The sequence below is a fragment of the Onychomys torridus genome, chromosome 7 (assembly GCF_903995425.1).
Source record: "Onychomys torridus chromosome 7, mOncTor1.1, whole genome shotgun sequence".
Taxonomy (NCBI): domain Eukaryota; kingdom Metazoa; phylum Chordata; class Mammalia; order Rodentia; family Cricetidae; genus Onychomys; species Onychomys torridus.
The window spans coordinates 83,041,940-83,059,493 of record NC_050449.1 but is presented as its reverse complement, the minus strand read 5'-3'; the positions used below and the strand labels follow the sequence as shown (position 1 = coordinate 83,059,493).

Below are 17,554 nucleotides of genomic sequence, written 5' to 3'. Positions count from 1 at the left end.
CCACTGTCCCTCTTGTTTTTTGTCCACAGTGAGTTTGATGTCTACGGGTTTAGGACTGTCCCTGATGACGATGAGGAAGAGAAGTTGGTCGCCAAGGTCCGAGCATTAGACCTGAAGACTCTGTACCTCACAGAAAACCAGGAAGTTTCCACTGGGGTCAAGTGGGAAAACTATTTTGCAAGCACAATGAACAGGGAGATGGTATGCTCTCCGGAGCTGAAAAACCTGATCCGAGCAGGCATTCCCCATGAGCACCGCTCCAAGGTGTGGAAGTGGTGCGTCGACCGTCATACCAGGAAGTTCAAGGACAGCATGGAGCCCGGCTACTTCCAGACCTTGCTCCAGAAGGCACTAGAGAAACAGAACCCTGCTTCCAAGCAGATTGAGCTGGACCTGCTGCGGACTCTGCCCAACAACAAACATTACTCCAGCCCCACATCGGAGGGCATCCAGAAGCTGCGCAGTGTCCTGCTTGCCTTCTCTTGGCGAAATCCGGATATTGGCTACTGTCAAGGCCTCAACAGGTGGGTGTCAGACCACTCCCATCTGTGGTTTAGAAAACATCCAGGCACTAGGCACTACCTGGCAGCTCCCTCTCCTCCCGGCTAAGAAAAACCTGTATTCTGGGGGAAAGGATCCCGGGATAACAGGCAATTTTCATGATGTATTACCTCTAGTTCTATAGCAAGCCTTCTTGTTGGACTATCTTTGGATTGCCAGCCCACAATCCTGACCTGAAGGCTTATTATTAATTATGAAAAATTGGCCTTTAGCTTAGGCTTGTCCCCAACCAGCTCTTATAACTCAAATTAACTTGTTTCTATTCATCTACATTCTGCCATGTGGCTAGGTTACCTCTGCTCTGTACCATATGTCCAACTTCTTCAGAGCCTTATTGACATCTCTCTAGCATAATCCATGTGCCTAGAGTCCTCCCCCTCTTCCTCTCTCTGCCCAGAAGTCCTGCCTGTCTCTTGTACCTAGCTATTGGCCTTTATCTCTCTCTAGAGTAACTCGGGCAGATAGTCGGAGGAATACAGAAGCTGCTGGGATGGGGCTCAGTGGTGTGTGTGTTCTTGGCACAGTGAGACCCTGGTCCCGTCCCAGCACCAGGCTTGGTAAGCACAGAAGTCAGGCTCACTGGAAGCAGCTTAGAGTCTCATCTTTTTTCCTTCCTTGCTTTTCTCTTCACACGTAATTCAGCTTTAATCGTAAGAATCTGATTGCATTGTTTGGTTATTGATGGAGTGAAAGCTTGCGTCATTTGTTTGTGCAGGATCCTGAACGCTTTTTTCTGCTAATTGATACTCAGCCCTTCAAAGACCTAAACTCACTTGCCTTTTTTTAATATTAGATTCTCTCTCACCAGTTCTACTCAAGCACTCAGTGCACCCTGACTCTCATCCCCAGTGTTCTCCCAACCCCTCCCATCCCTGTCTGCTCCCCTCTCCCCACAGATCTCCCACATTCATGCCTATTTGTTTTGCTTTGTCGCCCCTGAGTAGAATCCCTTACAGGTCTTGAATATTTTCCTTGCTTCCATAAGCAGAGAACACGAAGGGATTCTCACCTTTTAATTAATAATCCAGGCTGTCGTCCTGAGCTGTGTTAGGCCAGGACAAGGCTTTGGGGGTACCAATGTCTGCTGCCCGCCAATCTCTCCACGCCAGGCACTGGGTGCTGGGACGACTTCTTACCACAATGTCATCATATCCTGCTTCATCTCTCTCCGCTCTCTGCTGCCACTGCAGCACACAGTCTTTCCCAAGCTTGTCAGAACACGGTGACACACTCCTTTAACCCCAGCACCTGGGAGGCAGAAGTAAGTAGATCTCCGTGAATTTGAGGCCAGCCTGTCTATATAGCAAGTTCTAGGCCAGTACAGGCTGCATAGTGAGACCCTGCCTCAAAAGGAAAAAAAAAAAAGATAAAATAAGAATGGAGATCTTTGTGTGTACTTGAGCAGTTCTCCGACAAGCAGAGCGTGTGCGGGAGTTTCAAATGCTGGTTTATAGTCTGGCTGCTTGGGGTTTTTTGCTGCTGACCTCCAGATAAGCTGTCTGTGTCTGCGTGCAAGTATTATGGGAGAGATAGTTTAAAACCTGACCACCACTTACTTAAAACCCACATGAAACCCAGTGGCTACCAGGAAACCATGACTTCTCTGTCAATAAGGACAGGGGGGAAGTTAAAAAGGACTTCAACTTCTCTTGGTCTCTGATTAAAAACCAAAACCTGCCGGGCGGTGGTGGCGTACACTTTTAATCCCAGCACTCAGGAGGCAGAGCCAGGTGGATCTCTGAGTTCAAGGTCAGCCTGGACTACAGAGCGAGATCTAGGACAGGCACCAAAACTTCACAGAGAAACCCTGTCTGGAAAACCAAAACCTGCCTAAAGCACTTAAAGCCACAGCTTGAACTGTGCTGAGTCCGAAACTCACTGGAAGCTGAAACCCTGAGGCCAGGGCTCCACAGTGAAGACTTGCCAGTGTTCTCCTGGAGCCAGTCTGGGATCCTCGGGGTACTGAGACCCTGCTTCATCTCCCCTCCTGTCCTGTTAAAGCCTCTGAATTTTAATTGGTGGGTGGGGGCAAATTTTTTCCTCAGAATGCCCAGTACATGCCCCTGCCTTCTGAGAACCTAGTATGAGAACACTGGCTCTTTCTGGATTTGTGCTTACCGTGCTCACCCTCAGGTGAATGATGTCCTGGCAGTTCCATTTTGGACTCTTTGGTGCCTCTCCCGGCGTCCTGGGAGCTGTGTCTCTGGCTATGGTTTTGTGCTGTCAGGAACTTTCTCTGTAACTGTGGTCCTCAGTTGTTACCTCCCCACTCTCCATCCCTTTTAGGAAAACTGGGGTCCTCCCTTTGCCCACCTACCCTGGCCCTATTTCTTAATTTGAGATTTGCTGGTTTCTTTCACTTTTATCAAAGAAAAAGAGCAAATTCTGAGCAAGGGCATTTTTCCTGTGAGTGGTGCATATAGACTTTGAGGCAAAAGTTCTTGGATTTCAGCTCAGTAGAGAGGAACTTTCCCTCATCTCTGCCTGTGTCTGGTGATGGAACTCAGGACCTCACCTGTCAGAACGAGCACTCTGCCTCCAAGTACAGCCGAATCCCCCACCCTTGGGTTGTGACATGGGGATTGGACCCAAAGCCTGAGACATACTAGGCAAATGCTGGTCCACTGAGATGCATCCCCAGCACCCTCTCTTCACACACCTTCATTTGAAATTTTGAGACAGGGTCTTGCCAACTTGCCCAGACATGAGCCTCAGTTTGTGATTCCCTCTGCTCTAGCCTGCTCAGAAACTGGAATTAGTCATGTTTTACCAACAACAACCTCTGGATTATGACCATGTACAAATGGTTGGAGCCAGGTTTCCATATAAATGACAAAGCAGTTGGTATGTGTGAGCTCCTTTCCTGCCCCATGTGCATACCTGGTGCAGCTCCAAAGGCCCCTCCTGGGGATTCTGTGCAACCCATTTCCCCTCCAGAGAGCCAGCTGGATAGCGGGTGAAGTCAGGTTCTTAAACTACCTCATCCTCTGTTACATTCACATTACTTTTTAGACATAAAAGGATTAATCAAAACATTTTAAGCAATGAACTCAAAGAATTAGCTGCATTAGCAAAGTATTAGAGTGAAACGCTTATTTGTGAGCCTTGCCTTTAATGGCTGAGCCACCCCTATGGCCCAAGTGAAACATTCTTTAAATAAGGCTGTTGGGTCACAGGGAAGCAATTTCATTGGGAAGTAATTTCAACTTTGAACAAACACCAAATGACGGGATCAAAGGAATGTGGCTTTTCTCTTCAAGTTGTAGAGAATTCATCGCTTACTAAGAAATAATCATTTATCCTTCATTGGAGAAGTGGAAACCGCAGTGGCCCTTAGAGAATATGGTGAAGGCAGGAACAGGAGCCCGCGCTGACCTTGTCCCTGTCTGCCCACAGGTTGGTGGCGGTGGCCCTCCTTTACCTGGAACAAGAAGATGCTTTCTGGTGTCTCGTTACCATCGTGGAAGTCTTCATGCCTCGAGACTATTACACCAAGACTCTGTTGGGATCCCAGGTACTTTTAATATACTGTGCCTTGGTCACTGGCTTTATAGGGCTCCAGTTGTCATCTGAGTCAACCCTGTGGGGGCAGCTTATGTCCATGACTGCAGCAGCTGATCTCTGTGAGTGGACTAGGTCAGCTCCTGCAGCTCCCTGAGCACCTCAGAGAGACAGCCCTCCCTGGCAGTCTGTCATAGACCAAAGATGCTCGGGGAGTCGGGGGAGCTGCTGGTCTGTTAGGTCGGTTCTTCCAGGATTCGGGGACCAGGCTGGAGGAGACGTGGGCAGACAGAGGGCTGCTGAGGAGGCTGGGGGAGCCTCCAGCCCGGGGAAGGAACCAGAGTTGGTGGGAGGAGTCTCAGCTGTGAAAGGTACCACAGGAGCAGCTTCCTTGGTGCCCTACCCTGCCATTCTCTAGTTTCTGGGAACAGACAAACAATGGTAAGTCTTAAAGAGCTGCAGAAGGATTGGCAGTATTCCATTTCACACCCGGATCCTGACATCAGGGGCCAGAGCAGGGTGACGTGGGCCGGAAGAGGCCAGATCATCTGTCTCCACCTGCTCTTGCCAAGGACGTGGGCAACAAGGGGATGAGGCAATGGTCTCAGTCAGGTGGGATTTTAAAAATCAGTGGCTAGTGCTGTGTATATTCACAGCACCCGAAAACAGCCCTGCAAGCTTGAATTTAGAGCCTCAGATGCCCCAGGGTTTCAGAAGAGGCAAAATGAAGCCTTGATGTCCTGACCACTCTGGGTGGGTGGGGGTGTCATCAGGTACTTTTTACCCTGATGTTGGTGCGTTTCTTGTCTCGGGTGTCTACCACACACTCATTTCTCTACATTATCTCTTGGAAGTATGTATAAGGCTGCTCTAAAAGTGAGTATGCCCTCGGTCCCAGTGCTGGTCTAGCCAGAACCCAGAGCTCCAAGCCTGCTGTCTGCTGCTGCTGCTGCTGCAGCCCAACTGCTGGCCAGGTTTCCCTTTCCTGCCATCCTTGAAATGCATGTTGTGTGCCAGGACCTCACCAGGCATTGCAGACATCAGTGAATGACATACTTATCCCATGTCCTCCAGTGCTCGTGGAGGAGGGTGAAACAGAGGCCTCAGCAAGCATTTCCTGGCAGCCTGCTCCCTGCCCAGCCCTCTGCCAACCCCTGGACAGCCTCAAGTGAGGCACAGTGTGCCATCCAGTTGGAAGAAGAGATGTGTACACATATTTTTCTCCCACTTCAAAGGCAGATGGATGTCCTGTCCTTGGAGACGTCTTCAGCTGCGCCCCCCCTCCCCCAGATAGGATAAATCCTGTGTCGTCACTTGGTCTCATGCTCACATATCCATCTCTCTTGCTGGCCCTAGGCAACTACCTAGCCCTAGTTCAGTGTGTTTGACATTCTTTTTCTCCCAAGCCACATGGGGGTCAGTAAGGTTGCTACATGGGATGCCTTGACAGGGTAGCAGGCTCACTAAATACCAGTTCCCTTTTCTGGTCAAGCAGTAGCTTCTGCGGTGCTGACATTTCTTTGGGTGGCACTAGACATCCTAAGATGACAGAGCTGTGGCCTGGACGGTACCACTGATTAGCTGGAGGAGAGGCAGGCAAGGGTTAATCCAGCTAGGTAATAGCCATCCCAGGGATGACAGGAATGCAGGGCAGCAGTGTGGGAGGGAGGATGTATGTTGGAACTGACCTGGAACTTTCTAGATGAGCAGGGGATGTGTTCTAGTAGAGGACTCCATAAACAGAGGACCAGTGCCCTGTGGTTAGAGGGTGAACTGTGTCCAGCAGCTTTGTGAGTGGGCGGGAACTGTCCACTAGCCCCTGGTGCTAGCCCAGATAGAGCAGAAAGGAGAGCAAGGGCAGGTTGTGTGAGCAAGCATGCCAGGCTTGCTGTGAACCTGGGGAGGCAGCTGTGGTTGAGAGGCAGGAAGAGCCTGGGGGCAAGGTAAGAGCCAGGACAGCAGAGGAAGTAGGGAACACTAGGATCCCCTAACCCCCAGAGAAGTGCCCAAGGCAAGACCAGGTGGAGACAGATGATCCAACCTCTTCCAGTCCACGTCAACTCTGGCCCCTGATGTCAAGATCCAGGTGTGCAGAAAGTGTATGATCTGACTGTCAAGGACAGCGCTTCTGGGGACAGAGGAGCAATGCTTCCTGGTGAATGAATGGACACCAGGCCCAGCTTGACCTCTTAGGCAACTTGTGGGGTATTCTGACAACTTCTGAAAAGATTTTCAGCATAGAACACCTAACCCGAGTTTGACAGGGCAAGTAGATACAGGTGAACGCTGAGGTGGGCTCTACAGCTCTTTATGTGCACTTCGGTTTGTTTTAAGTATTCAAGAAAATTACATTCATTTTAGCAGTTTATACCTTTGATTTTGTCTTTGTAGCTGACCTACAACTCTAGATCCTCCTGCCCCGACCTCCAAATTGCAAGTAGTATAGATGTCCACCACCATACCTGCTAGTTTTTAGCTTTGCCTTTTAAAAAGTTAAATTCAAATATTAGTTCCTACTTGAATCTGTTTAACTGTGCTTTCTAAAACAAATAACAACACATTTTTATTGTTAAAGCATAACAATATTTTAAAAAAACAGAACTTCCAGCAAATAGTTGCCATTTTAAAAGTTTTGGGTTGTTCTATAGAATAACATTCTTAAAGTGTTAACATTTGATTAGACTGTAGCTGTGTTAGTATTCCAGGAATCCCAGGAGTGTTCTTACCTATTGTCCTAATTGACTGGAGTTGTCTTAGTTAGTTATTGCTGAGATGAAACACTGTGACCAAAGCAACTTGAGGAGGAAAGGGTTTATTTGGCTTACATCTGAGGATGTAGGGCAGGAACCTGGAGGCCAGAGCTGATGCAGAGGCCATGGGGGAGTACCACTTATTACTGGCTTGCTCTTCATGGCTTGTTCACACTGCTTTTCTATAGAACCCAGAACCACTAGCCCAGGGATGGCACCACCCACAAGGGGCTGGGCCATCCCTCATCAATCACTAATTGAGAAAATGCTCTACACCAGCAATTCTGACCCTGTGGGTCTCTACCCCTTTGGAGGGTTCAATGAACCTTTCACAGGGAGTTACCTAACACCATAAGAAAACAGATATTTACACTACGATTCATAACAGCAGCAAAATTTCAGTTATGAAGTAGCAACAAAAATAATTTTAGTGTTGGGTGTACCCCACAACTGCATTAAAGAGTCGAAGCATCAGGAAGATTGAGAAGTGCTACTCTACAGATTTGCCCACAGCCTGATCTTTCGGAGGCATTTTCTCCATCAAGGCTCCTTCTTCTCAGATGCCTTTAGCTTGTGTGAAGTTGACATAAAACTATTGCATAGGGGCTTTGCAGATTAGTCCAGGATGCCCTCCCGGGTAGGACTGTTCTCCACAGTGGCCATCCAGTCAATTTCCCCATCAGCTACTCAGAGAGGATGACCTACTCCATGGTCTCAGCATGAGCGGACCAAAGCCTTTCTCCTCTACAGGCTGGCTTTGTACCTTTACAGCCTGTCCCTCTCTACCTACTTCTTGAAATTGTACCACTCATCGTAGGGGTCTCTCCCTAAAAGGGGCACCCACTGGTTCGCATCTTCCCTGTGCTCTGATCTCAGGTGCCACATCTCTGCACTCTCCCTGCCAGGCTCAGAAGTGAGCACCTTTTCTCACCTCTCACTCAAAGGGAAGTTACCTTTAGCAGTTACCTTCAAGCAGTTTTGAGGTCCGTGCACCCTCCTCTGTTTTCATCCATTTGTCCAGCTCTCAGTCATCCAGTCTGGCATTCCTGTTGTAGCTGGAAGGAGGGACCTAGAGAGCAGGCCTCACTGTTGGCCATCCTGCTGAGAGCCTTGAGATGCTTCTCCTTTCTTCCCTGCTGTTTGCAGACTCTGTGGAGAAACTGGTTTCGTAGATTTTTTTCTGTCAAATAAAATTGATTAGAGTGTAACCAGATGGCCCTGAGTCCCTCTGTATGATCTGAGCATTGTTCTGTGAAGCTTGTTTCTGTTACACACACACACACACACACACACACACACACACACACGGGGGGGGGGGGGGGGATGTTTTGTGAGGGTCACACACAGAGCAAGGAAAAACCCCTTGGTGTGGCCTCTCATCTCTTCCTAGAAGCCTGATCCTTGCCCGCAGTTAATGCTAATCCATTTGTCTAGCTGCCCTACTCATCTCTTCCATCCTCTAGGTCATCCTGGAACCTTATTCAGCCTTCTGCCCAGCACTGACTGGTTGCCTGACCTAACATGCAGTGGCTTCTGCCACCTGTGGCTTTCTTTGTAGCCACCTGTGGCTTGCCTGTCTTATAATTCTTTACACGTCTCTTTTCATGCTCACAGACTGTCTTCCAGAGTACACAGCTGTTTAGAACATCCTTTATAGGTGGGTGGACCCAGCTAGTACCTGGGGTCCTCTGATCTAGTGTTCTCTCTGCTCACCCTGCCCTGTTAAGCATATTCATTGCGTGGATGTAGGTAGTAGTGTTATATTTCTTGTTCAGCGACTCATCTGTCCTTATGCACCTGCCCAGGGCTGGTTGTATTCATGCGAGTACTAGCAAGCTGACCCCAGCCTGCCAGCTCTTTTCCATAGCCTGCTTTTCATGTGAGGTTGAGTCCAGGAACTGCTTTTAGGCTACAGACTATTCACTTCTCCCTATCCCCTGAGGAGAGTGCCACTTAGGGGCCCTGCAGCATTTGAGATCAGCTGCCCCTGGGCCACGGAGCAGCCTGGACACTCTGTGAGTGTCCCACATGTTCATCTGAAACAGCTGTGTTGCTGCATGTCCCCATGGGCTCCACCCTCTGTTCTCAGGTGGAGCAGCTGTTCTGCTCTGCAGACCCCAGACCTCTCTCCCTTTGTTCCCTCTCCAGGTAGACCAGCGGGTGTTCAGAGACCTCATGAGTGAAAAGCTGCCTCGATTGCACACCCACTTTGAACAGTACAAAGTGGACTACACTCTCATCACCTTCAACTGGTTTCTGGTGGTATTCGTGGACAGTGTCGTCAGCGACATCCTTTTTAAAATATGGGACTCTTTCCTTTATGAGGGACCAAAGGTGAGTGTACTCTTTCCAGATACACATGCTTGACAGACTGTGACAGACCATGTCAGTAGTGGCTGAGTGGCTGGTTCACCTGGAACTTGTAAAGCTACCTTGGTGTGATGTGCTCCTGCAGGCCTTGGGGAACAGCAGTTACCTGCTCATCTATCAAAAACCTCCGTGTGAAGCTGAGCAAGGTAGCTCACAGGGACATCCTGTCTCAGAATAACTAGCAAAAACACTCAGTAGCTTAGTGGCCCACCGCTCGCTTTGCTCCTGTGAGGCCTCTGGGTTCAGTCCCTACCCAGCTCCTACCCCCACATGCCACACCACAGTACACCAAAAATGAATAAATAAGTGGCTGGTGAGACTACACAACCATCCTCCAGCCTGAGTTTAATTCCTCGAATTACAGGGTGGCAAGAGAGAGCTAACTTCCCCAAGTTTTCCTCTGAGCTCCACACACAAGCATATGCCCACACACGTACACACATCAAACAAAACATCTTTAATTAAGTAAAAATAAGAACAAAACATAAAAAGGATATATAGTAGGAAAGCAATCTCTCTCCTCCTATATCCTCTTTTCTCTTCCATTTATACATTCTCTTGTGTTTCTTAAGCCGATCTAAAGTATGCTCTTTTACTGTATCTTGGAGCTAGTTCTGCAGCAGCACATACAGGACCTGTGTTGTAGCCTGGTGGCATCTTCTTGTACAGGAGTCAGAAATGAACACAGCAGCCCCTGATGGTGGCTGCTCTGCATGTTTCCAATCTCTTCCCACTTCAGAACAAGTTGCATCCAGCTCTCCTGTGACTTCCATCTTTGCACACATATGCATGTGCCCTATAGATTTAGCCTAGAATTGCAGGATCAAGGGTTAGTTCACCAGTAGTGTTGCAGTAACACCAGATTGTCCCTCACAAGGACCTTGTGAGGGCTAGGCCCTGGTGATGCATGCCTTTAATCCCAGCACTCAGGAGGCAGAGGCAGGAGGGTCTCTGTGACTTTGAGGCCAGCCTGGTCTACAATGAGTTCCTGGATAGCCAGGGCTACACAAAGAAACCCTGTCTCAAACAAACAAACAAAGCCCTAAGAGTTTACACTCCCACAGCAGTTGAGTGTATATATTTTCCCATATGTAGATTAAGTATCCAGCATAGGGTGTTGCCACTTTTATAGTCTTAATGTGTCATTAATATAAAGAATTCTCAACTAGAATCATCAACACTGTTCCTATTGGGCTGTAGATGAGTCTGAAAGAGAATCATGAACAATTTGACCCTATAAATACTGCTTTCTAAATATGGTACAGTGTAGGTTGGCACAGGCCATTCAGGGCTCTTAGATGTGGAAAAGCAGTTTGTTCCAAAGCTGCCTCAACTTGTAAGATCACCAGGAGTTCATTCCCCCAGCCTTGCCCAGAGCACTCCAAAAACATCAGCAAAATCAGCTGATTATTTCACTGTAATGGAAAGGCGCTCAGACTCCTGCTCACCAGCCAAGACTGTGCCTGCCTCAGGAGTTGCAGTTTCACATTTTCAGCCCAAAAAAGCCTGGGTTTTGATCTTATGTGAAACTGCTTCCAAGGTCAGTATTCCTTGTTGAATACAAAGGTTAGCCAAATGTGAAAGGATTCCACAATTCTTCTCACTTCTTAGGAACATTTCTGGTTTGGACTGAACTGTTGGAAACCACAAGTATTTGTTTTTCTGTACCAAAGGTCCTTGTCCAGTCCTGGAAGTCACCCCTCAATTCAGGTGTCTGCCCAAGGGCAGGGCCTTCAGGATACTTCTCTAGCCAGCCCCCAGCGCCAGAGTCCAGCCTCATGCCTGGACTCCTGCCTAGCCACAGTGTGTTTTCAATTACAGTTTCCCTGGCTTTCCCATAGGTTATTTTCCGTTTTGCCCTGGCACTTTTCAAATACAAGGAAGAGGAGATCCTGAAATTGCAAGATTCCATGTCCATATTCAAGTATCTCCGTTACTTCACTCGGACTATCCTTGATGCCAGGTGAGTTGCCAGGAGTCCTCAGACTCAGAGCTGTCCAGGGTGCCATCTGCGAGAGGGACATTGCTTTATAGAGAGAGAAATGGGAAGGGCTACGGCCTTCCAGTCATTTGAGGAGACAGAGATGAATATGGTTTTGTTTTTTATTCAATAAATAAATTCTAGGAACTGAAAGCAATGTTCCATGCCTAAAGCATTTCTGTTTCTGTGATAGTGCAGAACCTGTAGAGGAGGGATGGTAGATAAAAATAGCCCTGAACTTGATGCCTCCCAGTGCGAAGAAGCCAGTCTGGAGGAGAAGAAGGCTAGGAGGAAATAGCAGGAGTTGTGCTTGACAAAGATGCTTCCGGGCACAAGTGTGGGAACAAGTGTATTTAGAGACAGTGGGAGGAACCACTCAGCTTGTGCCAGGGTACTGGGGCTCATGGCTACAGCCTAGCCTGGATCCTATAGATGATGCTCAGGACTTTGAGCTTCCTTCTAAACAGTGGAAAGTCACTGAAGGCGTTGGGACAGGACTGGACACTAGGAGAGTAGACAGTGACTGTCAGAAGGATCCAGGAAAGAAAGGTGGTAGCCAGAGAGAGGTGTCCAGAGAGTTGGAGAAAGTGGGACAGATTGAAGAGACTTGGGATTTTGAACTTGGAAGAACCCTAGGTTTCCAGCTTGAATAGCTGGAATATTCATGAATCTTTTTACACACACACACACACACACACACACACACACCCCTCAAGCCACATAGTTATTTCCTGTCTGGGCTGCCATTTTTCCCTAGGCCACAGTTGGTGGTTGCTCTGGCTCTGGCAGCTGGCGTGGACATTGGCAGTGGGAGTGGTTGGCAGAAGCCATGCCAGGCCTCTGGGAGGTCGTCTCTGTTTTTTAGGATCTTTTGCTTGAGGCTTAATACTTGATGTATGCCTAGTGAGAAGGGTATCTGAGAAAGATTGATGAAAAGTTTAGAATAAGGATTTTGTTCATCTCACAATGGTCAAGATTAAAAATGACTGAATGAATTCCCACATGACAGCTGACACTGTGTTGAGAGCATGTTGGTTCAGAGACAGACTCTGCCTCACCCTGACAGTCTTAAGGGGAGTGTCAGGGCTGCCTGGAGAGAAGTCCCCTCCTCTGCTTCACCATAGGAAAGAACTGGGCACTCCCATCTTGCCCGATCCTACAGCGCCACCTTGTGAATGACTCTTGAAACAGTTTCCCCTTTGCTGTATAAGTCAAGGTCACTGGACTCCCAATGTGTGCATCAGTGCCACCAGCCCCTGCTCCTGCACTGGGAGGTTGCTGAAGCTGCACGTGCCTTGGCCCCACCTCCACTCTGGAGTTCCAGTACTTTAAGGAGCTGCCCATGCTAGTGGTCTGAAGAGAGGCAGTTCTGCAGAGCTGATAGGTCTTACAAAGAGGGACGGGGGCCTCCATAGCCAGGTACACTCAGGAGACTTTGGATGATGCAAGACTGAACTGGTTGGTATCTGTGGCAGGACTTCTGGGGGTCCATGAGAGGCTGAGCATCCAAGGGCAAATATCTGAGTTCCCTTGTACTGCAGCCTGGGCCTGTCACAGTCGGCTCTTTCCAACCAGAGGAGTAAGTCAGTAATTTAGCTTCCCCTTTTTCACTTCCGCTAGTAAAGAATGGGTTTTCTGGTTGACGGGCCTGGGCCTCACGGAAGAGAAGGGACAGTGGTGGGCTCCTGGTTCCCAGTCTCAGTGACGTGCCCCAGCTAGATCACAAAGCTGGACCTAAAACAGCACTGGGCAGTCAGGTCTGCCTTAACCTCTGGTGCTTGCCCGTCCTAGACCATGTGGGGAACTTGGCCTGTGAAGAGAACCGGCCAGTCTAGCCTTTTCACTCCTTTGCAAGAGAAGCTGTTTAAATATAAAAAGGAGAACTCTTCTATGCTGAACGGACCTCAGACACCTAAGGAGCAGAAGAACAAATGGTTTGAAACAGGTGACGTTCTGGTGACACGCTGTTCCTGCAAGTTTATAGGGCCTGTGGCTGACGAGGGAATGAGCCCCTGCTGTCAGGAAGCAAGGCTGTGGGCATGGCAGAATTGAAGCAATGTGTCTGACCCATGAGTACTGGAGAGCAAAGCCAGACACCCAGACGGTTTTTACTCTCTTTATTAAACACTGGCCGGTGACTAAAGTAACAAACTTACAACATTGTTTTCAGTTGGTGCCTTGGCACACTGTGTGCGCCTCTGTGGACTGTGTCTTGGCACAGGTCACACTACAGATGTCAGGATCTGATGTCATCACCGTGCCTAGTCATTGGTGTCAAGACAGTTTTCCTGAGCACTTACTATGCCCTGCCTGACACTGGCCCTGAAGAGTCATACTCGTTGATACCTGCTGCCACCAAGCGAGCACCAGGTTATTATATTAGTGCCTATGTGTGGAAACCATGCGGGAAGACCCCTCTGATGTTCCCAGTATGCAGATGAAGAACCAGGTCAAAAAGGGTTCTGAGCTTAGGGTTATCCCCTTAGCCACTGAACCTTCTTGCCTCTCTGCATAAGATAGGCCTGGGTTGGGGCAAGAGAGATGGCTCAGAGGTTAAGAGCACTGGCTGCTCTTCCAGAGATCCTGAGTTCAACTCCCAGCAACCACATGGTGGCTCACAACCATCTGTAATAAGATGGTGCCCTCTTCTGACCTGCAGGCATACATGCAGACAGAACACTGTATACATAATAAATTAATAAATAAATCATTTTTTAAAAAAAGATAGGCCTGGGCTCCCAGGGTGACATTCCCCTGTCAGGCTCTCAGCATGGCACATGTCTCTTGCTCCCTTTCCTGGTCTCCAGGCAGTGTTCTGAGCACTCACCTGACCTCGCTGATGCTTGCCTCTGCCCTTTGTCCCACCAGGAAGCTGATCAGCATCTCCTTTGGGGATCTGAACCCCTTCCCCCTGCGCCAGATTCGGAACCGGCGAACTTACCACTTGGAGAAGGTCCGGCTGGAGCTGACAGAGCTGGAGGCCATCCGAGAGGATTTCCTGCGTGAGCGGGACACTAGCCCTGACAAAGGCGAGCTGGTCAGCGATGAGGAGGAAGACACTTGAATGAACCCACCCCCACTAGGATGCTGCTCTTCTTGCCTTCATAACCAAAAGTAGCAAAGGGGTTAACTCTAGGCACGTTTCTGCTCATTCAGCTGCCAAAATGTAACATCTGTGGCCTCTGGCTATCTGCTGGGCAGATGTCCAGAACTAAGCTTCACTTTCTCACCTCGCATTTGGGGGCAGAGGTCCGATGGCTTTACAGCCATTTCCATATCATGGCATTCGGTCACATGCATTGCAGTCATGCTTGCTTCCCGACTGGTGACTCCCCAGTGGACTGTTTCCAAGGGCCTGTTTACAGCGTCTGCCAATCGTGTGAGTGTTTCACCCTACAAAAACTGCCCCACATCTCTTTTTATTCAAGGACAGCACTGTGGAGGAATGCATATGGGGCTTCAGCGTGGCTGCTTCCAGGGGCAAAAGGTCATCATAAGAAAAGGGACCTCTTGCCGGGCAGTTGGTGGTGAACGCCCTCAGCACTTGGGAGGCAGAGGCAGGCGGATCTCTGTGAGTTCGAGGCCAGCCTGGTCTACAGAGTGAGTTCCAGGACAGGCTCCAAAGCTACACAGAGAAACCCTGTCTCGAAAAACCAAAAAAAAAAAAAAAAAAAAAAAGAGAGGGACCTTTTAAAAAGCAAGCACGACTCTTACTCAGAACCACCCTCCCTAGAGAGCCTGGGAGCCTTCTGCTGGTGGGTTCACACTGCCAGCCCCAGCCCCTCTGGACCAGCCTTTGCCCTCATGCATGGCCGTTCAGACTGTAGCACTCACCCTGCCCTGCTGCCAGCCCCACACTTCTTGTTGCCAGCGACTTTGCCAGTTGCTCTGTCCCGGCTTGCAGGGAGCCTGGCACACCTCCAAGAGCTGCTGTGGAAAGCTCTTGTCATTGGGAGGTGACTTGGAGATGCCGTTCTCCAAGTGTGGCCGGATCGGGGTTCCAAATGAGCCTTGCAGTAGGCCCGCCCCTGCATGAAGAAACGTGGGAAACTTCCCCATGTGGCAGTGCTGTGGCGTGTGGGCCCCTGGATGGCAGTGGCCAGGGTTCTGACAGCTCTGTGCCCAGAGGCTGAGTGGGGAGTGAGGCTAACTGCCAGCTTCCTAGATCTGGAAGCACCTTTGCTTGAGGACAAGAGTGAGGAGTTCTCCCAGCCTTTGGGTTGCCTGGATCATCCTTGTCCTCAGCAGAGAGCAGGGGTCACGGTGGACATAGTGGACTCTGGGGACTTGGAACACTTCCTTCTTGAAGCCTAGAGAGGATCTGAACAAGGGAGGTTATTTTTGCTCAGTCCTAAGCATCCCTGATGAGTGACTGTCATGAGAAAACATTTTCTAACAGTAGTATCGGAACACAAGGGGAACAGTCTCAAGTGGACTACCTTACACTACCTGGAAAAAGTTCGGAAACTATCCTTAACTAGTGTAAACACACTGAGACTAAGAATCGGAGCAGGGCAGTTGTGAGAAGTGCTTTTTCCATGACCGGTTTTCCTGTTTTCGCTATCTGCTTTCTAGCACTTGAATGTCTGAGTCCGTTTTTCAGCCCCCAGACTGTGCTCAACCTCTCTAAAGGTTGCTTCATTTCGTACCATGGAAAAGGAGCTGGTCTCTGTAGTTAGCCAATAACCTTTGGCTCTTCAGGTATGAAAAATGTCAGCATTGTATCTTTAGGATGGTCGTTTAAGGCGCGGCTTCTTCAGGATGCTGTCTGAGCTGGACAGTGGTCTGTCTTACGGCTGTTCTCAGGGCCTCCCTGAAACCAAATGCCGGAAAAATCCCCGCCCCCTGTGAAATGATGGCTGTCAGCCTTGGGGACAGCTGCTAAGGAGGTGCAGTAGGATGGGGTTGGAGCCCCATGGCTCAGTTTCAGTTGCCTTGATTTCATTCGCCATGTCATTTCCCCACTGGAAGATGCCAGTCAGTCCAAATATGTATTTGGCATAAATGCTCTTTCAGCACTGGGCTGCTTCTGTCCTGTGTGCCCAGTAAAGGCATCTTAAAAGATCTGGTAATGCTGGGGACATGGCTCAGTGGTGGAATGGGGGCCTGGCACGTGAGGCTCTGGGTTCCATCTCAGCAATGCAAAGGAAAAAAAAAAAAAAAATCCCTAGTATGCTGTGCTGCCATCCCCTGAGAGGCAGCATTAGTTTCCCAGTTAACGTCAGTGGTCAGGTAAAGCCACAAGAGAACTCAGGAAATGTACACACCTGCAGGCTCTCCTGGGAATAAAGGATTCAGGCGTCCACAGAGCTGAGAAGGCATAGTTGCCTTCTCTCTAGTTTGGGGACAGAATGACACAGACTCCTCCCCAGGCATAACTCCAGAGATTTGAGCCATCACCTCCCACTCTCTCATCACTGAGACCTGTCTTTACCCTCCAGTGCCCCTGAGGTTCCAGACTTACACCGGCCACCATGGCAGGCACCCCTAATGTCAGGGGCTGCCTCCTGCAGCTGCTGTTCTTTTGAACCTTTACCCAGCATGCAACCCATGGCTCCTGCCTGGTGATCCTTGTGGGCTGGGAAACCCAAAGCATAGCCTCCCAACATATGGGTCCACATGCACATGCCATGGTGGGGACAGGGGAGGGCCCTCAGTGCCCCATCTAATGGGACCTACCAATATTTCAACTGTTAATACTTTTATATTTTCACTACATTTTATATTTTTATAGACTTATTTTATTAAGGTTTTTCTAGATTATGTACGACTTTTATATAACAAGTTCTATTTTGTGTGCACAACTCCCTTGTATGTATTTATATCAACCTGAGCCTTCCAAATCACAGATCCCTCCTGTTCCGCCTTCTCCCGTTAGCCTTGGCCGTCCCCTACTTCCGCTCACCCAGGTAGCCTCTGGTGCTACATGTAGCCATGCCGACAGCTGGACAGTAGCTGGTCACTGTTTACTTCTCTGGTGTTAGCTGTGTTGTGTTGATCCAGGAAGTAGTCAAGGTAGCACCCAGTCAGGTTTGTTATCTGTGACTGCACACACCCCTCTCACTGTGTACAGTGCTGTCTTCCTGACCCACCCACCTCTTGGTGGGCCTGTTCAGGGAAATCCTTGAAGATAGAGGCTGGATGTGTGCCCAGTGTGTGAGGTTCTTCCCCTGTGGGCAACTGGAAGACTTGAGGGCACATTACCAGTGACCGTCCTTACGTAACATAGCAGCTTTTATGCTGATCTTTGAGTTCAATGTTAGACTTGTAAAGGGAGAAATAAACTAATTTGTATTGCATTCTGCCTTGAAAGGTAGTGGTAGTCATTTGTGATGGAGGCCTCTGTATGGTCTTGGAGCATGGTGTGTGCATTATGGAGGGAGGGGGGGGG

The 17,554-nt window shown here is 49.2% G+C and overlaps 1 protein-coding gene across 1 annotated transcript in view; it reads left to right on the top strand.

The window, feature by feature from the left end:
• Positions 1–14,744, top strand: part of Tbc1d2b (TBC1 domain family member 2B) — a 59,184-nt gene extending 44,440 nt beyond the window's left edge. Inside the window, exons 8-12 of the mRNA XM_036193635.1 lie at positions 30–524; positions 3,958–4,075; positions 8,961–9,146; positions 11,024–11,145; positions 14,032–14,744. Coding sequence (XP_036049528.1) covers positions 30–524; positions 3,958–4,075; positions 8,961–9,146; positions 11,024–11,145; positions 14,032–14,227 — 1,117 coding nt within the window. The 3' untranslated portion in view covers positions 14,228–14,744. The remainder of the gene's footprint in view (positions 1–29; positions 525–3,957; positions 4,076–8,960; positions 9,147–11,023; positions 11,146–14,031) is intronic.
• The last annotated feature ends 2,810 nt before the right edge of the window (positions 14,745–17,554 follow it).